General features: G+C 46.7%; 1 protein-coding gene across 2 annotated transcripts in view; it reads left to right on the top strand.

The window, feature by feature from the left end:
• The first annotated feature begins 426 nt into the window (after positions 1-426).
• LOC137365626 (probable carboxypeptidase X1) overlaps positions 427-22426 on the top strand; it is a 135976-nt gene continuing 113976 nt past the window's right edge. The window contains exons 1-2 of one of the 2 annotated variants that reach the window (XM_068028004.1): positions 427-547; positions 4929-5017. In XM_068028004.1, the coding sequence (XP_067884105.1) occupies positions 529-547; positions 4929-5017 (108 nt within the window). In that variant the 5' untranslated portion in view covers positions 427-528. Of the gene's footprint in view, positions 548-1683; positions 1763-4928; positions 5018-22426 lie in introns of those variants that run through there. The other variant, XM_068028003.1, reaches the window with a different exon arrangement.

Here is a 22426-nt window from a genome sequence, read left to right as displayed (position 1 = left end):
AAATTTGAACAATGGAAATTATGAAGGTATGAGGGGCAAATTGGCTGAGGTGGATTGGGAAAATACATTAAAAGGTATGACAGTACATAGGCAATGGATAGTCTTTAAAGAATTATAACATAGTTTACAGCAACTATACATTCCTTCAAGGCACAAAAACCCCAAAAGTAAAGGCAGTCAGTTGTGGATAACCAAGGAAGTTAATCATTGTATAAGATTAAAAGAAAATGCCTTTAAAGTTACCAGAAATAGTAGTAAACCTGAGGATTAGGAGGATTTTAGAATCCAGTAAAGGAAGAGCAAGAAACTAATAAAGAAAGGGAGAAGAGAGTATGAATGTAAACTAGCAAAAAACACCTGCATGTATTAACTTGACACATTTTTGCCTCTTGGTAGATTTTCAAAGCAAACGCAGATCCAGAAACTCCAGTTGGGAACTTCTTGCTGGTTCCTGTTGTCGCTCGATATATCCGCATCAACCCGCAGAGCTGGTATCAGAATGGAAGCATCTGTCTCAGAGTTGAAATTATGGGCTGTCCCCTTCCAGGTACATAACACTGTGCAGCCATCCTCCTTTCTGCCTGTCTCTGTTTTAATGTCTTTGGCAAAAACTGTGTTACAGCCAGGTGAGGAGGGGGTCTCAGGCTCCCCTTTCACCTCTTCTCTGGTTTGACCGCAACAGGGTTTATCCTTTTCTAACTCAGTGGATGAATTTACCACCTCAGTGAGTGTTTGCTCCTGTTTCTCTAATGTAACCAATCAGACAGGTTTTCTTGTGTTTAAGCAAAAAGGATGTAAGTTTATTACTTTTAACACTCTAAAATTACTAAAATAAGCTACGTATTCACACACATATTCACATGAGAGTCACACACATATAAATCGATTACAGGGGGAAAACAGCTTTGGTGGTTGGAGTAGAGTCTGGAATAAATGGAATTTGAATACAGTTTTAAATCTCAAGTCCTCAGCTGAAGTTGTATTCCTGAAGGCCTCGCTTGGCCACGTGCATGATGGTGGGCTTGCTTTGCTCAGGGCTCCTGAAGGCAAAAGAGGGGTTTGATCCATGTCCCCTGGTTGCTGGCTGTGGCGGTCTGTAGGCTTGAGGGGAAGAGGTTTCCAGTTGCAGCCAGGTCTTCTCTTGACCTTTACTGGGGAGAGAGATAGAGAGAGAGAGCTGCTTTGTTGATGGCTTTTCAGTTAATTCCCATCTGTTTTCTGTGTGATGAAGCTCACAGTCTCTCTGGAGCTGCACAGGCAGTCACATGACATCAAACCCCTTTGTTCTTTTAATTAGGTTTTTCTGAATCTTCTCTGAGATTCAAGGCGCAACACCTCAATCTGTCCAGTTGCACTTGGGGGGGCAGTGGGGGGAGGGGATGGTTGGTGGTGGTTGGCTCTTTCGTAGTCAATGGGTATAGATGGCCCCCTGACGACCGTGCTGATGAGGCCATTCCAGGTAATTTAATCAGAGAGCACCCGATTGTTCTGGCTGAGTTGAGTCAGTCGTGTCATCTCCAGTCTGATCTTTTGGTGTTTCAAATGTAAATTGCAGTGGCCATCTTGGCTGCCAGTTTACTTTTTTAAAAGGTTACTTGTAAGAATTTCCACTAAAAGTCTAATGCAAGGTTCCAACTGATGAAATTAATCTTTCCCCTTTGGCCTATAGGGTTTTCATGACAACTCGCAAAGAGAGAATATGAGAATAGAATGGCAGTCAATATAAAAGGGATTCCAAAAATCTTCAACCAGCATGTAAACAGTAAGTGGGTAGTAAGAGGTGGAGTGGGGCCTATTAGAGAGAAAGAGAGTAATATATGCTTAGAGGCACAGGGCAAGGCTGATGTACTTAATGAATACTTTGAATCAGTGTTCAATAAGGAAATGGAGGTTGATAAAATATCAGTAGAAGCAGAGAGAGTAGAAGCAACAGATAGGTAAATATTGAGAGGGGGGAGGTACTAAAAAGGTTGGCTATACTTACGGTAGATAAGTCACCAGGTCCGGATGGCTTGTATCCCAGGTTGTTAAAGGAAGTGGGGATGGAGATAGCTGAAGGGCTTGTCGTAATGTTCCGATCTTCCCTGGATATGGGGAAGGTGCCAGAGGATTGGAGAGTGGCAAATGTGATACCCTTATTGAAGAAAGGGTGTAAGGATAGTCAGAGATGGGGAGAAAGTTTTTCTCTCAGAGGGTAGTGAATCTTTGGAATTCTCTTCCTCAAAAGGCAGTGGAAGCAGAGTCTTTGAATATTTTTAAGGCAGAAGTAGATAGATTCTTGATAAGCAAAGGGGTGAAAGGTTATTGGGGGTCAACGGGAATGTGGAGTTGAGGTTACAATCAGATCAGCCATAATCTTTATTGAATGGCGGAGCAGGCTCGAGGGGCCGAGTGGCCTACTCCTGCTCCTAATTCATATGTTCGTATGTATAATAGTGTTAGCAACGACAGGCCAGTTAGTTTAACATCAGTGATGGGTAAGGTGTTAGAAACAGCAATCAGGGAAAAAAAATCAACCGACACTTGGGCAAGTTTGAGTTAATTAAGGAGAGTCAGCACGGATTTGTAAAAGGCAGATCACGCTTGTCTAATCCAACTGAATTTTTTGATGAAGTAACAGAGAAGGTTTTTTTTAATTCATTCATGGTATGTGGGCGTCGCTGGCCAGGCCAGCATTTATTGCCCATCCCTAATTGCCCTTGAGAAGGTGGTGGTGAGCTGCCTTCGTGAACTGCTGCAGTCCAGGTTGATGAAGGGAATGCGGTGGATGTTGTTTATATGGAGTTTAAGGAAATGTTCGATAAGGTACCACATAAAAGGCTGGTTAACAAAACTGAGGCTCATGGAATAAGAGGTCAGTGTCCAATTGGATAAAAATAGGCTTAAGGACAGAAAACAGCGAGTTGTGGTAAATGGTTTTTCAGACTGGAGGATGGTAGATAGTGGTGTTCCCCAAGGGTCAGTGCTGGGACCACTGCTTTTTTTTTGCTATATATAAATGTCTTGGATCTTGGAATGCAGAATAGATTCTCCAAATTTGCCAATGATACCAAACGTGGAGGTACTCAGTGAGGATGATATGAACCGCCTGCAACAGGGCACAGACAGGCTAGCAGAATAGGCAGAGAGGTGGCCAATGGAATTTAATACAGAGAAGTGTGAGGTGATACATTTTGGCAGAAGGAATAGGGAGAGGCAATATATACTTCATAGAAAGATAGGAAATCGGAGCAGGAGTAGGCCATTCGACCCTTCAAGGCTGCTCCACCATTCATTATGATCATGGCTGATCATCCAACTCAGTAACCTGTTCCCGCTTTCGCCCCAAGAGCTATATCTAATTCCTTCTTGTAAATATACAGTGTTTTGTCTCAACTGCTTTCTGTGGTAGCGAATTCCACAGGCTCACCACTCTCTGGGTGACGGAATTTCTCCTCATCTCAGTCCTGAAAGGTTTACCCCGTATCCTTAGACTATGACCCCTGGTTCTGGACTCCCCCACCATCAGGAACATCCTTCCTGCATCTACCCTGTCAAGTCCTGTTAGAATTTTATAGGTTTCTATGAGATTCCCCCCTCAATCTTCTGAACTCCAGTGAAAATAATCCCAACCGACTCAATGTCTCCTCATACGTCAGTCCCGCCATCCCAGGAATCAGTCTGGTAAACCTTCGCAGCACTCCCTCTGTAGCAAGAACATCCTTCCTCAGATAAGGAGACCAAAACTGCACACAATATTCCAGGTGTGGCCTCACCAAGGCCCTGTATAATTGCAGCAAGACATCCCTGCTCCTGTACTCGAATCCTCTCGCTATGAAGGCCAACATACCATTTGCCTTTTTTACCACCTGTTGCACCTGCATGCTTACCTTCAGTGACTGGTGTATGAGAACACCCAGGTCTCGCTGCATATTCCCCTCTCTCAGTTTATAGCCGTTCAGATAATAATCTGCCTTCCTGTTTTTGCTACCAAAGTAGATAACCTCACATTTATCCACAATATACTGCATCTGCCATGCATTAGCCCACTCACTCAACTTGTCCAAATCACCCTGAAGCCTCTCTACATCCTCCTCACAACTCCCCCTCCCACCCAGTTTTGTATCATCTGCAAATTTGGAGATATTACATTTAGTTCCCTCATCGAAATCATTAATATAATAGCACAGTGCTATCAAGTGTGCAGGAACAGAGGGACGTGGGGGTGCATGTGCATCAATTTGAAGGTGACATGACATATTGAGAGGGTGATTAGTAAAGCATATGGGATCCTGGGTTTCATAAACAGAGGTATTGAGTACAAAAGCAGGGAAGTTCTGCTGAACCTTTATAAAGCTCTGGTTAGGCTCCAGCTCGAGTATTGCGTCCAGTTCTGGTCACCACACTTCAGGAAGGATGTGAGGGTCCTTGAGAGGGAGCAGAGGAGATTTACCAGAATGGTTCCAGGGATGGAGGATTTTAGTTACAAGGTTAGGTTGGAAAAGCTGGGGTTGTTCATTTTCCAACAAAGGAGATTGAGGAGAGGTTTAATAGAAGTGTATAAGATTATGACAGGCTAAGATAAGTTAGACAAGGAAAAACTGTTCCCATTAACTAATGGCACAAGGACTAGGGGACACAGATTGAAGGTTTTGGGACAAGAGATACAGGGGGGGAATATGAGGAAGCACTTTTTTTACACAGCGGGTGGTGATGACTTGGAACTTGCTGCTCAGGTGGAAACAGAGACTATCAATGACTTCAAGAGGAGGTTGGGTGGCCACCTGAGAGAAATAGACTTGCAGGACTAGGGGAATCGAGCCAAGAAGTGGGACTGACAGCATAGCTCTATGGAGAGCTGGCATCGACTCAAAGGGCCGAATGACCTCCTTCTGTGCTTCTCTGTCTCTCTCTGTCTCTCACTGGTTGTTTTTTGACACTCTCTCCAGATCCCAACAATTTCTTTTACTGGAAGAAGGAAGTGATGAGTTTGGATGACTTGGATTTCAAACACCACAACTATGAGGATCTGAGACGGGTAAGAACTGACCCACCAAGGCTGGATTTGAACTGACCCACCTAGGCTGGATTTGCAGTGTGGCTGGAGACGAGTTCAAAAAGCTGCTTATCAAGGCATATCAACTGGACAGTGAAATTTCTAGATGACCCGTTCCACTCTCTATTACCTCCCTTCCCTCGGCCAGCCTCTCGCCCCATACCTTTTTATTCATTTATGGGATGTGGAGGGACCTGGGGGTGCATGTGCATCAATTTGAAGGTAACAGAACATATTGAGAGAGTGGTTAGTAAAGCATCTGGGATCTTGGAGTGCTTGGAGATCACTGGAGTGCTGACTTGGGTTGCAGTAGCGTGTTAAAGTGGAAGTTTGGTGACTGAGGAAGTTCAGTGAGGAGGGAGCGAGGAGCTCCTTTCATTTCCTACCTGTCCTCAGCGTGAGGGTAGCTGAGAGTCTCCAAAGAGCACAGCTGACTGGTGAGTAAGTCCTGGTGGGTATTTTTCAAAGTGGATTGAATTGTAAGTCATTGTTTTAGCAAGACTTAGTTGTTTTTTTTAAAATTATAATCTTCTAAAGTTTTAAATTTAAAGGGTTTAGTCATGGCAGGAGAGCTTGAAGCCGTGGTTTGCTCCTCTTGCTGCATGTGGGAATCCGGGAACATTTCCAGTCCCCAGGACCAGCATGTGTGCAGGAAGTGTGTCCAGCTGCAGCTCCTGGAAGCTCGAGTTTCAGAGTTGGAACGGCGGCTGGAAACACTGTGGAGCATCCGTGAGTCTGAGAGCATTGTGGATAGCACGTATAGAGAGGTGGTCACACCGCAGCTGAAGGGACTTGAGGAAGGAAGGGAATGGGTGACCATCAGGCAGTCCAAGAGAATCAGGCAGGTAGTTCAGGAGTCCCCTGGGGTCCCGCTTGCAAATCGGTATTCCATTTTGGAGGCTGATGAGGCTGGTTCCTCCAGGGAGTGCGGACAGACCCAAGCTTCTGGCACCACAAGCAGCCTCTCTGTACAGGAAGGGGGAAAGAGAGGAAGAGCAATAGTAATAGGGGATTCTATAGTCAGGGGAACAGATAGGTGCTACTGTGACCATCAACGTGACTCCAGGATGGTGTGTTGCCTCCCTGGTGCCAGGGTCTGGGATGTCACTGAACGGCTGCAGGGCATCCTGAAGGGGGAGGGTGATAAGGCAGAGGTCATGGTACATGTTGGTACCAATGACATAGGTAGAAAGAGGGATGAGGTCTTGCATCAAGAATTCAGGGAGCTAGGCAGTAGACTAAAAAGCAGGACCTCTCGGGTTGTAATCTCTGGATTACTCCCAGTGCCACGTGCTAGCGAGTATAGAAATAGGAGAATAGCACAGATGAATGTGTGGCTTAAGAGTTGGTGCAGGAGGGAGGGTTTTAGATTCCTGGACCACTGGGACCGTTTCTGGGGAAGTGGGACCTGTACAAGCGGGACGGTCTACATCTGAACCAGAGGGGGACTAAGATCCTTGCTGGCGGGTTTGCAAGTGCTGTTGGGAGGAGTTTAAACTAATTTGGCAGGGGGAGGGGATGCAGACTCCTAGCAGAATAGGGACACAGCTAAACACAGGAAAGCAAACAAGTCAGAGGGAATACAGCAGAAGTAAGTTTCAAGGGAGTAAGACCAGGATGGAAGGCCTCTACTTTAATGCCAGGAGTATTGCAGGTAAAACGGATGAGTTAAGGGCAAGGATTAACACGTGGAATTTGATATAGTAGCCATCACGGAGACATGGTTGAGGGAGGGGTAGGATTGGCAGCTCAATATCCCGGGATACAGAATCTTCAGGCGAGACAGAGGAGGGGGCATTACAATATTAGTTAAGGAGTCAGTTACTGCAGTAAGGAGAGATGATATCTTGGAGAGGGCATCAGATGAAGCTTTATGGGCAGAGTTTAGGAATAAAAAAGGGACAGCCACATTGCTAGGTGTTCATTATAGACCCCCAGATAGACAGTGGGAAATTGAGGAGCAAATATGTGAGCAATTTGCAGAGGTGTGTAAAAATAATAGGGTAATTATATTAGGTGATTTCAACTTTCCCAACATTAATTGGGATAGTCATCGTGTTAAGGGATTAGATGGAGTGGAGTTCTTAAAATATATACAGGAGAACTTTTTAGCTCAATATGCAGAGGATCCAACAAGGGAGGGTGCAGTGCTGGACCTAATTCTGGGGGATGAAGCCGGACAGGTGGTTGATGTGTTGGTGGGGGGGCATTTTGGTGATAGCGACCACAACATGGTACAATTTAAGCTTGTTATGGAGAAAGAAATAGACAAGTTGCAAAAAAAGGTTTTGGATTGGGGGGAGAGCGTATTTTAGTAAAATAAGGCAGGATCTGGCCAAGGTAGACTGGAAAGAGTTACTTGTCGGGAAATCTACAGAAGAGCAATGGGGGGCATTCAAAAAAGAAATGGGGAGGGTACAGGCCCAACATGTTCCCTCTAGGGTAATAGGTAGGAGCAACAAGCCCAGAGAACCATGGATGACCAGAAACATTCAGGGTAAGATGAGAAGGAAAAGAGAGGCTTTTAGCAAATACAAGGAGAGCAAATCAACGAAGCAGCTTTTTCGGGAGCAGCGTGTGAGCGAGTGAGCAGCTGGGAAAGTCCGTTTGAAAGTAAATTTAATTTCCTTTTGTTTTTCGGCGGAGGCCAGGGGGCTGCTGGGTAAGTAAAACACTATATATTTGGGCGGTTTAAAATAACTTTCCTTTCAGTGCAGCAGCTTTTTCGGGAGCAGCGTGTGAGCGAGTGAGCAGCTGGGAAAGTCCGTTTGAAAGTAAATTTAATTTCCTTTTGTTTTTCGGCGGAGGCCAGGGGGCTGCTGGGTAAGTAAAACACTATATATTTGGGCGGTTTCTGAACCCGAGACACCACACTTGTAGTGTCTCCCACCCGCCCTCCTCCTCTAACCAAAAAAAAGGACTCGGTGGGGTGTTTATAAGGTAAGGCTTTTTCGATTTCTCTGGTTTTATTGTGATTGGTAAAAACTTTTCGTTCCTTTTTCATTTAACTAAGTTTAAGCTTAAGATTAAAAATGGCAGGAGATCTCAGACCCGTATCATGCTCCTCTTGCTCAATGTGGGAGCTCAGGGACACGGCTGATGTCCCTGACTCCTTCACGTGCAGGAAGTGTGTCCAGCTGCAGCTCTTGTTCGACCGCATGACGGCTCTCGAGCTGCGGATGGACTCACTTTGGAGCATGCGCGATGCTGAGGAGGTCGTGGATAGCACGTTTAGTGAATTGGTCACACCGCAGATTAGGATTGCTGAGGGAGAAAGGGAATGGGTGACCAAAAGGCAGAGAAAGAGCAGGAAGGCAGCGCAGGAGTCCCCTGCGGTCATCTCCCTCCAAAACAGGTATACCGTTTTGGATACTGTTGAGGGAGATGGCTCACCAGGGGAAGGCAGCAGTAGCCAGGTCCATGGCACCGTGGCTGGCTCTGCTGTTCCGAAGGGCGGGAAAAAGAGTGGAAGGGCTATAGTCGTAGGGGATTCGATTGTAAGGGGAGTAGACAGGCGGTTCTGTGGTCGAAAACGAGGCTCCCGAATGGTATGTTGCCTCCCAGGTGCACGGGTCAGGGACGTCTCAGATCGGCTGCAGAACATTCTAAAGGGGGAGGGTGAACAGCCAGTTGTCATTGTGCACATAGGCACTAATGATATAGGTAAAAAACGGGATGAGGTCCTACATGCAGAGTTTAGGGAGTTAGGAGCCAAGTTAAAAAGTAGGACCTCAGAGGTAGTAATCTCAGGATTGCTACCAGTGCCACGTGATAGTCAGAGTAAAAATGAAAGAATAGTCAGGATGAATGCGTGGCTTGAGAGATGGTGCAGGAAGGAGGGGTTCAGATTTTTGGGACATTGGGACCGGTTCTGGGGGAGGTGGGACTATTACAAATTGGACGGTCTACACCTGGGCCGGACTGGAACCAATGTCCTTGGAGGTGCTTTTGCTAACGCTGTTGGGGAGGGTTTAAACTAATGTGGCAGGGGGATGGGAACCAATTGAGGTCAGTTGACAGTAAGGAGGTAGTAACAAAAGCCTGTAAGGAACTAGATAATGAAGTCAGTGTGACTAAGGGGAAGAGCAGGCAAGGAGCAGATGATGAATATAAAGGGACTGGTGGTCTGAGGTGCATTTGTTTTAATGCAAGAAGTGTAGTAGGTAAGGCAGATGAACTTAGGGCTTGGATTAGTACCTGGGAGTATGATGTTATTGCTATTACTGAGACTTGGTTGAGGAAAGGGCATGATTGGCAACTAAATATCCCAGGATATCGATGCTTCAGGCGGGATAGAGAGGGAGGTAAAAGGGGTGGAGGAGTTGCATTACGTCAAAGAGGAGATCACAGCTGTGCTGAAGGAGGGCACTATGGAGGACTCGAGCAGTGAGGCAATATGGACAGAACTCAGAAATAGGAAGGGTGCGGTAACAATGTTGGGGCTGTACTACAGGCCTCCCAACAGCGAGCGTGAGATAGAGGTACAAATATGTAAACAGATTATGGAAAGATGTAGGAGCAACAGGGTGGTGGTGATAGGAGATTTTAATTTTCCCAACATTGACTGGGATTCGCTTAGTGTTAGAGGTCCAGATGGAGCAGAATTTGTAAGGAGCATCCAGGAGGGTTTTCTAGAGCAGTATGTAAATAGTCCAACTCGGGAAGGGGCCATACTGGACCTGGTGTTGGGGAATGAGCCCGGCCAGGTGGTTGATGTTTCAGTAGGGGACTACTTTGGCAATAGTGATCACAATTCCGTAAGCTTTAAAATACTCATGGACAAAGACGAGAGTGGTCCAAAAGGGAGAGTGCTAAATTGGGGGAAGGCCAACTACACCAAAATTCGGCAGGAGCTGGGAAATGTAGATTGGGAGCAGCTGTTTGAAGGTAAATCCACATGTGATATGTGGGAGGCTTTTAAAGAGAGGTTGATTAGCGTGCAGGAGAGACATGTTCCTGTGAAAATGAGGGATAGAAATGGCAAGATTAGGGAACCATGGATGACAGGTGAAATTGTGAGACTAGCTAAGAGGAAAAAGGAAGCATACATAAGGTCTAGGCGGCTGATGAAAGACGAAGCTTTGAAAGAATATCGGGAATGTAGGACCAATCTGAAACGAGGAATTAAGAGGGCTAAAAGGGGTCATGAAATATCTTTAGCAAACAGGGTTAAGGAAAATCCCAAAGCCTTTTATTCATATATAAGGAGCAAGAGGGTAACTAGAGAAAGGATTGGCCCACTAAAGGACAAAGGAGGAATGTTATGCTTGGACTCAGAGAAAATGGGTGAGATTCTAAACGAGTACTTTGCATCGGTATTCACCGAGGAGAGGGACATGACGGATGTTGAGGTTAGGAACAGATGTTTGATTACTCTAGGTCAAGTCGGCATAAGGAGGGAGGAAGTGTTGGGTATTCTAAAAGGCATTAAGGTGGACAAGTCCCCAGGTCCGGATGGGATCTATCCCAGGTTACTGAGGGAAGCGAGAGAGGAAATAGCTGGGGCCTTAACAGATATCTTTGCAGCATCCTTAAACACGGGTGAGGTCCCGGAGGACTGGAGAATTGCTAATGTTGTCCCCTTGTTTAAGAAGGGTAGCAGGGATAATCCAGGTAATTATAGACCGGTGAGCCTGACGTCAGTGGTAGGGAAGCTGCTGGAGAAGATACTGAGGGATAGGATCTATTCCCATTTGGAAGAAAATGGGCTCATCAGTGATAGGCAACATGGTTTTGTGCAGGGAAGGTCATGTCTTACCAACTTAATATAATTCTTTGAGGAGGTGACAAAGTTGATTGATGAGGGAAGGGCTGTCGATGTCATATACATGGACTTCAGTAAGGCGTTTGATAAGGTTCCCCATGGCAGGCTGATGGAGAAAGTGAAGGCGCTTGGGGTCCAAGGTGTACTAGCTAGATGGATAAAGAACTGGCTGGGCAACAGGAGACAGAGAGTAGCAGTAGAAGGGAGTTTCTCAAAATGGAGACGTGTGACCAGTGGTGTTCCACAGGGATCCGTGCTGGGACCACTGTTGTTTGTGATATACATAAATGATTTGGAGGAAAGTATAGGTGGACTGATTAGCAAATTTGCAGACGACACTAAGATTGGTGGAGTAGCAGATAGTGAAGGGGACTGTCAGAGAATACAGCAGAATATAGATAGATTGGAGAGTTGGGCAGAGAAATGGCAGATGGAGTTCAATCAGGGTAAATGCGAGGTGATGCATTTTGGAAGATCCAATTCAAGAGTGAACTATACAGTAAATGGAAAAGTCCTGGGGAAAATTGATGTCCAGAGAGATTTGGGTGTTCAGGTCCACTGTTCCCTGAAGGTGGCAACGCAGGTAAATAGAGTGGTCAAGAAGGCATACGGCATGCTTTCCTTCATCGGACGGGGCATTGAGTACAAGAGTTGGCAGGTCATGTTACAGTTGTATAGGACTTTGGTTCGGCCACATTTGGAATACTGCGTACAGTTCTGGTCGCCACATTATCAAAAGGATGTGGATGCTTTGGAGAGGGTGCAGAGGAGGTTCACAAGGATGTTGCCTGGTATGGAGGGCGCTAGCTATGAAGAGAGGTTGAGCAGATTAGGATTATTTTCATTAGAAAGACGGAGGTTGAGGGGGGACCTGATTGAGGTGTACAAAATCATGAGAGGTATAGACAGGGTGGATAGCAAGAGGCTTTTTCCCAGAGTGGGGGTTTCAATTACTAGAGGACACGAGTTCAAAGTGAAAGGGGAAAAGTTTAGGGGGGATATGCGTGGAAAGTTCTTTACGCAGAGGGTGGTGGGCACCTGGAACGCATTGCCAGCGGAGGTGGTAGATGCGGGCACGATGGAGTCTTTTAAGATGTATCTAGACAGATACATGAATGGGCAGGAAGAAAAGAGATACAGAACCTTAGAAAATAGGCGACATGTTTAGAGAGAGGATCTGGATCGGCGCAGGCTTGGAGGGCCGAAGGGCCTGTTCCTGTGCTGTAATTATCTTTGTTCTTTGTTCTTTGGAGCACAGAAAGTGTAGGATGGAGCTTAAGAATGCAATTAGGAGAGCAAAGAGGGGATATGAGAAAGCTCTGGCTGGTAAAAGTAGGGAAAATCCCAAGATATTCTATAAGTATATCAATGGGAAGAGGATAACCAGGGAAAGAGTAGGACCCATTAGGGACCAAGGGGGAAATTTGTGGGTGGAGCCAGAGGACATTGGTAGGGTGTAGAATGAATACTTCACATCTGTCTTCACCCAAGAGAATGAGGAAGTAGATATGGAACTTAGAGAGAGAGACTGTGAGGTTCTTGAGCAAATTGTCATCGGGAGTGACACGGTATTGGAGGTTTTGGAAGGCTTAAAAGTGGACAAATCTCCAGGTCTGGACGATTTGTGTCCCAGGATGCTGTGGGAGGTGAGGGTGGAGATTGCAGGGGCTCTGATCCTAATTTTTAATTCCTCTCTGGCCACGGGGGAGGTGCCAGAGGACTGGAGAACAACTAATGTGGTCCCACTATTTAAGAAAGGTTGCAGAGATAAGCCAGGGAACCACAGACCAGTGAGTCTCACATCAGTGGTAGGGAAACTATTGGAGAAAATTCTGAAGGAGAGAATCCATCTCCACTTGGAGAGGCAAAATTTGATTAGGAATAGTCAGCATGGCTTTGTCAGAGGGAGATCATGCCTAACAAATTTGATTGAATTTTTTGAGCATGTGACCAGGTGTGTAGATGAAGGTAGTGCAGTTGATGTAGTTTACATGGATTTCAGCAAAGCCTTTGACAAAGTCCCACATGGGAGACTTATCAAGAAAGCAAATGCACATGGGATACAACGTAACTTGATAAGGTGGATTCAAAATTGGCTTAGCTGTAGGAGACAGAGAGTGATGACAGACGGCTGTTTTAGTGACTGGAAGCCAGTGTCCAGTGGCGTACCACAGGGATCTGTGCTGGGTCCCCTATTGTTTGTCATTTATATAAACGACATAGATGACTATGTGGGGGGTAGGATCAGTAAGTTCGCAGATGACACAAAGATTGGCCGAGTGGTTAACAGTGAGGTGGAGTGTCTTAGGTTACAGGAAGATATAGACGGGATGGTCAAATGGGCAGAAAAGTGGCAGATGGAATTTAACGCTGAAAAGTGAGAGGTGATACACTTTGGAAGGAGTAATGTGACACGGAAGTATTCAATGAATGGCCTGACACTGGGAAGTTCCGAAGAACAAAGGGACCTAGGCGTGTTTGTCCATAGATCTCTGAAGGCAGAAGGGCAGGTTAACAGGGTGGTGAAAAAGGCATATGGGACACTTGCCTTTATCAATCGAGGCAGAGATTACAAAAGCAGGGAGGTCATGTTGGAGTTGTATAGAACTTTGGTAAGGCCACAGCTGGAGTACTGTGTGCAATTCTGGTCGCCACATTATAGGAAGGATGTGATTGCATCGGAGGAGGTGCAGAGGCGATTCACCAGGATGTTGCCTGGGATGGAACATTTAAGCTGTGAAGAGAGGTTGGATAGGCTTGGGTTGTTTTCACTGGAGCAGAGAAGACTGAGGGGTGACCTGATCGAGGTGTACAAGATTATGAGGGGCATGGACAGGGTGGATAGGGAGAAGCTGTTCCCCTTAGTTGAAGGGTCAGTTACGAGGGGTCACATGTTTAAGGTGAGGGGCAGGAGGTTTAAGGGGGATTTGAGGAAGAACTTTTTTACCCAGAGGGTGGTGACGGTCTGGAATGCCCTGCCTGGGAGGGTGGTCGAGGCAGGTTGCCTCACATCCTTTAAAAAGTACCTGGATGAGCACTTGGCATGTCATAACATTCAAGGCTATGGGCCAAGTGCTGGCAAATGGGATTAGGTAGACAGGTCAGGTGTTTTAATGCATCGGTGCAGACTCGATGGGCCAAAGGGCCTCTTCTGCACTGTATTATTCTGTGATTCTATGTGGGCGTCACTGGCAATGCCAGCATTTATTGCCCATCCCTAATTGCCCTTGAGAAGGTGGTGGTGAGCTGCCTTCTTGAACCGCTGCAGTCCATGTGGGGTAGGTATACCCACAGTGCTGTTAGGAAGGGAGTTCCAGGATTTTGACCCAGCGACAGTGAAGGAACGGTGATATAGTTCCAAGTCAGGATGGTGTGTGACTTGGAGGGGAACTTGCAACTACCCTACTGGTTATATCCTCAAACAACTCTAATAAATTTGTCAAACAGGATTTCCCTTTAGTAAAACCATGTTGACTTGTCCTAATCATACTGTGCTTTTCTAAGTGCATTGTTGAGACTTCCTTAATAATCGATTCCAGCATTTTGCCAATGACTGATGTTAGGCTAACTGTCCTGTATTTCCCTGTTTTCTCTCTCCCTCCTTTCTTGAAAAGCGGTGTTACATTTACTCACTTCGAATCTGCTGGGATTGTTCCAGAATCTACCTTAATTATCTCAGTCTTATTAGGTCCTAGGTTGCACTCTATTTCTGGTATGGAATTTGTGTCTTCTACTGTGAAGACAGAAGCAAAATAGTTGTTCAATGTCTCTGCCATTTCCTCATTCCCCATGATAATTTCTCCTGCTTCAAAGGGACCAATGTTTATTTTAGCTGCTCTCTTCCTTTTTATATACCTATAAAAGCCCTGACAATCTGTTTTTATGTTGCTGGCTGATTTACTCTCATTCCATTTTTTCCCTTTTCATCAACTTTCTGTTGGCCCTTTTCTGGTTTCTAAAACACTCCCAGTCCTCAGACTATTCTTTGTGACATTATAAGCCTCTTTTAACCTAATGCTATCCTTAACCTCCTTAGTAAGCCACTGATGGATTCATCTTGCTGAGTATTTGTTTTTCAATGGAATGTATTTTTGTTGAACCTTTGAATTGTTTATTTAAATGTTTCCCACTGTTCATTTACCGCCATGCCTTCCAGTCTATTTACCCAATTCACCTTCGCCAGTTCCTGCCTCATACCTACGTCATTGGCTTTGTTTCAGTTTAAGGTTCTTGTTTGTGATTGGAGTATGTCATTTTGAAACTTAATTCAGAATTCAGTGGTATTCTGATCACTATTTCCCAGTGGATCTTTCACTCTGACATTACTAATTAACCCTGCTTCATTACATAATACTAGATTGAAGATAACGTTATCTTTAGTCGGTTCCACAACATGTTGTTCCAGTAAGCTGTCACAGAAGAATTCTACAAACTCATCTTCCAGACCACTCCTGCCAATTTTATTGTCATAAAAACATAGAAACATAGAAAATAGGAGCAGGAGTAGGCCATTCAGCCCTTCGAGCCTTCGAGTGTTAGAGGTCTAGATGGAGCAGAATTTGTAAGGAGCATCCAGGAGGGTTTTCTAGAGCAGTATGTAAATAGTCCAACTCGGGAAGGGGCCATACTGGACCTGGTGTTGGGGAATGAGCCCGGCCAGGTGGTTGAAGTTTCAGTAGGGGACTACTTTGGGAATAGTGATCACAATTCTGTAAGTTTTAGAAGACTCATGGACAAAGACGAGAGTGGTCCTAAAGGAAGAGTGCTAAATTGGGGGAAGGCCAACTATACCAAAATTCGGCAGGAGCTGGGGAATGTAGATTGGGAGCAGCTGTTTGAAGGTAAATCCACATTTGATATGTGGGAGGCTTTTAAAGAGAGGTTGATTAGCGTGCAGGAGAGACATGTTCCTGTGAAAATGAGGGATAGAAATGGCAAGATTAGGGAACCATGGATGACAGGTGAAATTGTGAGACTAGCTAAGAGGAAAAAGGAAGCAGACATAAGGTCCAGGCGGCTGAAGAAAGACGAAGCTTTGGAAGAATATTGGGAATGTAGGACCAATCTGAAACGAGGAATTAAGAGGGCTAAAAGGGGTCATGAAATATCTTTAGCAAACAGGGTTAAGGAAAATCCCAAAGCCTTTTATTCATATATAAGGAGCAAGAGGGTAACTAGAGAAAGGATTGGCCCACTCAAGGACAAAGGAGGAAAGTTATGCGAGGAGTCAGAGAAAATGGGTGAGATTCTAAACGAGTACTTTGCATCGGTATTCACCGAGGAGAGGGACATGACGGATGTTGAGGTTAGCGACAGATGTTTGATTACTCTAGGTCAAGTCGGCATAAGGAGGGAGGAAGTGTTGGGTATTCTAAAAGGCATTAAGGTGGACAAGTCCCCAGGTCCGGATGGGATCTGTCCCAGGTTTCTGAGGGAAGCGAGAGAGGAAATAGCTGGGGCCTTAACAGATATCTTTGCAGCATCCTTTAACACGGGTGAGGTCCCGGAGGACTGGAGAATTGCTAATGTTGTCCCCTTGTTTAAGAAGGGTAGCAGGGATAATCCAGGTAATTATAGACCGGTGAGCCTGACGTCAGTGGTAGGGAAGCTGCTGGAGAAGATACTGAGGGATAGGATCTATTCCCATTTGGAAGAAAATGGGCTTATCAGTGATAGGCAACATGGTTTTGTGCAGGGAAGGTCATGTCTTACCAACTTAATAGAATTCTTTGAGGAAGTGACAAAGTTGATTGATGAGGGAAGGGCTGTAGATGTCATATACATGGACTTCAGTAAGGCATTTGATAAGGTTCCCCATGGTAGGCTGATGGAGAAAGTGAAGTCGCATGGGGTCCAGGGTGTACTAGCTAGATGGATAAAGAACTGGCTGGGCAACAGGAGACAGAGAGTAGCAGTGGAAGGGAGTTTCTCAAAATGGAGACGTGTGACCAGTGGTGTTCCACAGGGATCCGTGCTGGGACCACTGTTGTTTGTGATATACATAAATGATTTGGAGGAAAGTATAGGTGGTCTGATTAGCAAGTTTGCAGACGACACTAAGATTGGTGGAGTAGCAGATAGTGAAGGGGACTGTCAGAGAATACAGCAGAATATAGATAGATTGGAGAGTTGGGCAGAGAAATGGCAGATGGAGTTCAATCAGGGTAAATGCGAGGTGATGCATTTTGGAAGATCCAATTCAAGAGTGAACTATACAGTAAATGGAAAAGTCCTGGGGAAAATTGATGTCCAGAGAGATTTGGGTGTTCAGGTCCATTGTTCCCTGAAGGTGGTAACGCAGGTAAATAGAGTGGTCAAGAAGGCATACGGCATGCTTTCCTTCATCGGACGGGGTATTGAGTACAAGAGTTGGCAGGTCATGTTACAGTTGTATAGGACTTTGGTTCGGCCACATTTGGAATACTGCGTGCAGTTCTGGTCGCCACATTACCAAAAGGATGTGGATGCTTTGGAGAGGGTGCAGAGGAGGTTCACCAGGATGTTGCCTGGTATGGAGGGCGCTAGCTATGAAGAGAGGTTGAGTAGATTAGGATTATTTTCATTAGAAAGACGGAGGTTGAGGGGGGACCTGATTGAGGTGTACAAAATCATGAGAGGTATAGACAGGGTGGATAGCAAGAAGCTTTTTCCCAGAGTGGGGGATTCAATTACTAGGGGTCACGAGTTCAAAGTGAAAGGGGAAAAGTTTAGGGGGGATATGCGTGGAAAGTTCTTTACGCAGAGGGTGGTGGGTGCCTGGAACGCGTTGCCAGCGGAGGTGGTAGATGCGGGCATGATGGCGTCTTTTAAGATGTATCTAGACAGATACATGAATGGGCAGGAAGAAAAGAGATACAGAACCTTAGAAAATAGGCGACATGTTTAGGTCGAGGATCTGGATCGGCGTAGGCTTGGAGGGCCGAAGGGCCTGTTCCTGTGCTGTAATTTTCTTTGTTCTTTGAGCCTGCTCTGCCATTCATTATGATCATGGCTGATCATCTAACTCAGTAGCCTGTTCCCGCTTTCGTCCCATATCCTTTGATCCCTTTAGACCCAAGAGCTATATCTAACTCCTTCTTGAAAACATACAATGTTTTGGCCTCAACTGGCCTCCCATCTGGTTCACGAATGTCCTCTAGGGAAGGAAATCTGCCATCCTTACCTGGTCTGGCCGACATGTGACTCCAGATCCACAGCAATGTGGTTGACTCTTTAAAAAAAAATGCCCTCTGTAATGGCCATTCAGTTCAAGTGCAATGGGGGACGGGCAATAAATGCTGGCCTAGCCAGTGACGCCCACTTCCCATGAATGAGTTTTAAAAAACTGCTTTCTGTGGTAGTGAATTCCACAGGCTCACCACTCTCTGGGTGAAGAAATTTCTCCTCATCTCAGTCCTGAAAGGTTTACCCTGTATCCTTAGACTATGACCCCTGGTTCTGGATTCCCCACCATCGGGAACATCCTTCCTGCATCTACCCTGTCAAGTCCTGTTCGAATTTTATAGTTTTCTATGAGATCCCCCCTCACTCTTTTGAACTCCAGCGAATATAATCCTAACTGACTCAATCTCTCCTCATATGTCAGTCTTGCCATCCCAGGAATCAGTCTGGTAAACCTTCGCTGTACTCCCTCTATAGCAAGAACATCCTTCCTCAGATAAGGAGACCAAAACTGCACACACTGTTCCAGGTGTGGCCTCACCAAGGTCCTGTATAATTGCAGCAAGGCATCCCTGCTCCTGTACTCGAATTGTCTCGCTATGAAGGCCAACAGACCATTTGCCTTTTTTCCCGCCTGTTGCACCTGCATGCTCACCTTCAGCGACTGGTGTACGAGAACACCCAGGTCTCGCTGCATATTCCCCTCTCTCAGTTTATAGCCATTCAGATAATAATCTGCCTTCCTGTTTTTGCTACCAAAGTGGATAACCTCACATTTATCCACATTATTTTGCATCTGCCATGCATTTGCCCACTCACTCAACTTGTCCAAATCACCCTGAAGCCTCTCTGCATCCTCCTCACAACTCACCCTCCCACCCAGTTTTGTCCCAGTCTGTGTGAAAATTAAATTCTCCCACAATTATTACATTGCCTTTGTTACAAGCTCCAATAATTTCCTGTTTAATGTTCTGTCCAACGGTATAACTACTGTTAGGGGGGCCTTTAAACTACTCCCACCGGTGTTTTCTGATTCTTGCTATTCCTAATCTCCACCCATATGATTCTATTTCCCGATTTTCTGAGCCAGGATTCTTTCTCACTAATGTCCTTATGTCATCCTTTATTATCGGGTGACTCCTCCTCTCTTTCCATTCGGTCTTTTTGAATTATTGTGAACCCAGGAATATTTATTTCCCAACCTTGGACACCTTCTAACAGTCCTCGATAATGGTGATTAGATCTAAACACCTTATCTCTATTTGTGCCATTAGTTGTTCAAGAGCTCAATTGTTCAAGATGGCTCCTGGGCTGGAAGCTCCCTAGGAAGCTCCCTTGCTGTTCAACTCTATCCATGGCCATCTGCTCCCATCCCTAACGTTTTCTCCCCCAATCTGCCCTCTTAAACTGTTTAAATTCCCCTGGCTCTTTAAATCAGTTCATTTTAGCCCTATCTAAAAGTTAACAGTTAGTTTTAGTCTATGTTACCTGGGCCCACTGCCCTCCCCCAGCCACACCTGCTCTTTGTTTTCTCAATGAAATTGATCCGGATGAAACTGACGAGCACAGCTGCCGATACTTCAATCTCCGATCCTGCTGTCTTCACAGTCCAGAGTGTCTGCAGCCACGGCGTGCGGTAAGTCCATTGAGGTGAAGAAGGAGCTGCGGGACCCGAGAGAAGTCCTGTGAAAAGGTGCCCCGAACACCCAAAACATCCACGAACGGCCCCCCCGGCCGCAACTTCAAAGCGCCCGCGGGAGATGGCTCGGAGAGCATCTGCAGCGCACTGTCGGCAATGCTGCATGCCTTTATTTAAACCACTGCAAAAAAAAAACCCTCAGCAAATGTAATCACCTCTAAGTCTGCCAAATGATGCTTCACCTCCCGAAGGACGTGGATGAGCTTTCCGGACGTCGATGGTGGGCACTGAGGAAATGGCTTATTACCTGCACCAGATTCCACCCCCCCTCCCCCCCCTTTACCCCCCTTCCACCACCCCCCACCCCCGTCCCCTTCCCTGCTCCACCCTCTCAGCTCAACCCCTCACAACCCCGTCCCAGCCCGCCCCCCCCTCGCTCCATCTTCACCCCGCACCCCCTTCCCCTGCACCCCCCCCCACCCCCTCCCTCTACCCCTCCCCCTTGCATCCCCTCCTCCCACCGGCACCATCCTACACCTGTGTAGGGGCCCCAACAACCCCACTGCCTTGTGGGCGTCTCGGGAGAGACCAAGGCTAAGGGAGTAAACCCTAACAGAAAATCCGGAGCGGAACCCCGTAGGCGGTCATGTGTCACCTTTGGCATGTTTCCGGCAGTTCCTGCAGCCATACTGGTGCCAAACGTCGTGTCCTGCACTCCTTTGGACCCCACCAGAAAGGCCGAGAGGGGGGTTTTGACGACTGGGCAACTCTCAACCTCCATAAATTTGCCCAGGCATGCGCCATGGAGAGGTCACTCCATAGTTGCCTCACAGCGACTGAAACAACACGGAAGGCAGCAGTTACGGGTTATAAGTCCAGATAAATTGGCGTAGAAACTGGGCGCCACGGGTTGCCTTTGTCGGTGGGAGAGGTCATTGCACCTCACTGGACAGCTACCGCCCGCCTCAAACCGGGCAGCCCCCGGTCAATAAGGTTCTGTCCCGCCACAGTCTGCCTGCTTCAATGGGTGCTTGGAGCTCAGGGTCATTGCCCGAAAGGTGGACTGATACACCGCACCAAACAACATGAAAAAAGGAAAGAAGGTACCAGCCCTTCGCTTTGCAAGCTGGAACGTCAGAACTATGTGTCCTGGCCTGTCGGAAGACCTTACACAAATCAACGATTCTCGGAAGACCGCCATCATTAACAACGAGCTCAGTAGACTCAATGTAGACATTGCAGCACTTCAGGAGACTCGCCTCCCCGCGAGTGGCTCTCTAGCAGAGCAAGACTACACCTTCTTCTGGCAGGGCAGGGATCCTGAAGAACCAAGACAGCATGGAGTGGGCTTCGCCATCAGAAACTCCTTGCTCAGCATGATAGAGCCTCCCTCAAATGGCTCGGAACGCATACTGTCCATCCGACTGCTCACCACCTCTGGTCCAGTACACCTACTCAGCATCTATGCTCCAACACTCTGCTCCGCACCTGAAGCTAAAGACCAGTTCTATGAACAACTCCATAACATCATTAGCAGCATCCCCAACACCGAACACCTATTCCTGCTGGGGGACTTTAATGCCAGGGTTGGGACCGACCATGACTCATGGCCCTCCTGCCTTGGGCGCTATGGCGTTGGAAGGATGAATGAGAACGGGCAGAGACTGCTTGAGTTGTGTACCTATCATAACCTCTGCATCACCAACTCGTTCTTTCACACTAAACCCTGTCACCAGGTTTCATGGAGGCACCCAAGATCACGTCGTTGGCACCAGCTAGACCTCATTGTCACAAGGCGAGCCGCCTTAAACAGTGTTCAAATCACACGCAGCGTCCACAGTGCGGACTGCGACACCGACCACTCCCTGGTGTGCAGCAAGGTTAGACTCAGACCAAAGAAGTTGCATCATTCCAAGCAGAAGGGCCACCCGCGCATCAACACGAGCAGAATTTCTCACCCACAGCTGTTACAAAAATTTCTAAATTCACTTGTAACAGCCCTTCAAAACACTCCCACAGGGGATGCTGAGACCAAGTGGGCCCACATCAGAGACGCCATCTATGAGTCAGCTTTGACCACCTACGGCAAAAGTGCGAAGAGAAATGCAGACTGGTTTCAATCTCATAATGAAGAGCTGGAACCTGTCATAGCCGCTAAGCGCATTGCACTTTTGAACTACAAGAAAGCCCCCAGCGATTTAACATCCGCAGCATTTAAAGCAGCCAGAAGTACTGCACAAAGAACAGCTAGGCGCTGCGCAAACGACTACTGGCAACACCTATGCAGTCATATTCAGCTGGCCTCAGACACCGGAAACATCAGAGGAATGTATGATGGCATGAAGAGAGCTCTTGGGCCAACCATCAAGAAGATCACCCCCCTCAAATCTAAATCGGGGGACATAATCACTGACCAACGCAAACAGATGGACCGCTGGGTTGAGCACTACCTAGAACTGTACTCCAGGGAGAATGCTGTCACTGAGACTGCCCTCAATGCAGCCCAGCCTCTACCAGTCATGGATGAGCTGGACATACAGCCAACCAAATCGGAACTCAGTGATGCCATTGATTCCCTAGCCAGCGGAAAAGCCCCTGGGAAGGACAGCATTACCCCTGAAATAATCAAGAGTGCCAAGCCTGCTATACTCTCAGCACTACATGAACTGCTATGCCTGTGCTGGGACGAGGGAGCAGTACCCCAGGACATGCGCGATGCCAACATCATCACCCTCTATAAAAACAAAGGTGACCGCGGTGACTGCAACAACTACCGTGGAATCTCCCTGCTCAGCATAGTGGGGAAAGTCTTTGCTCGAGTCGCTCT

This window comes from Heterodontus francisci, unplaced genomic scaffold (assembly GCF_036365525.1).
Source record: "Heterodontus francisci isolate sHetFra1 unplaced genomic scaffold, sHetFra1.hap1 HAP1_SCAFFOLD_756, whole genome shotgun sequence".
Classification (NCBI taxonomy): Eukaryota; Metazoa; Chordata; class Chondrichthyes; order Heterodontiformes; family Heterodontidae; genus Heterodontus; species Heterodontus francisci.
Note: the sequence above shows the minus strand (reverse complement) of the source record. Positions and strands in the feature narration are given on the sequence as shown.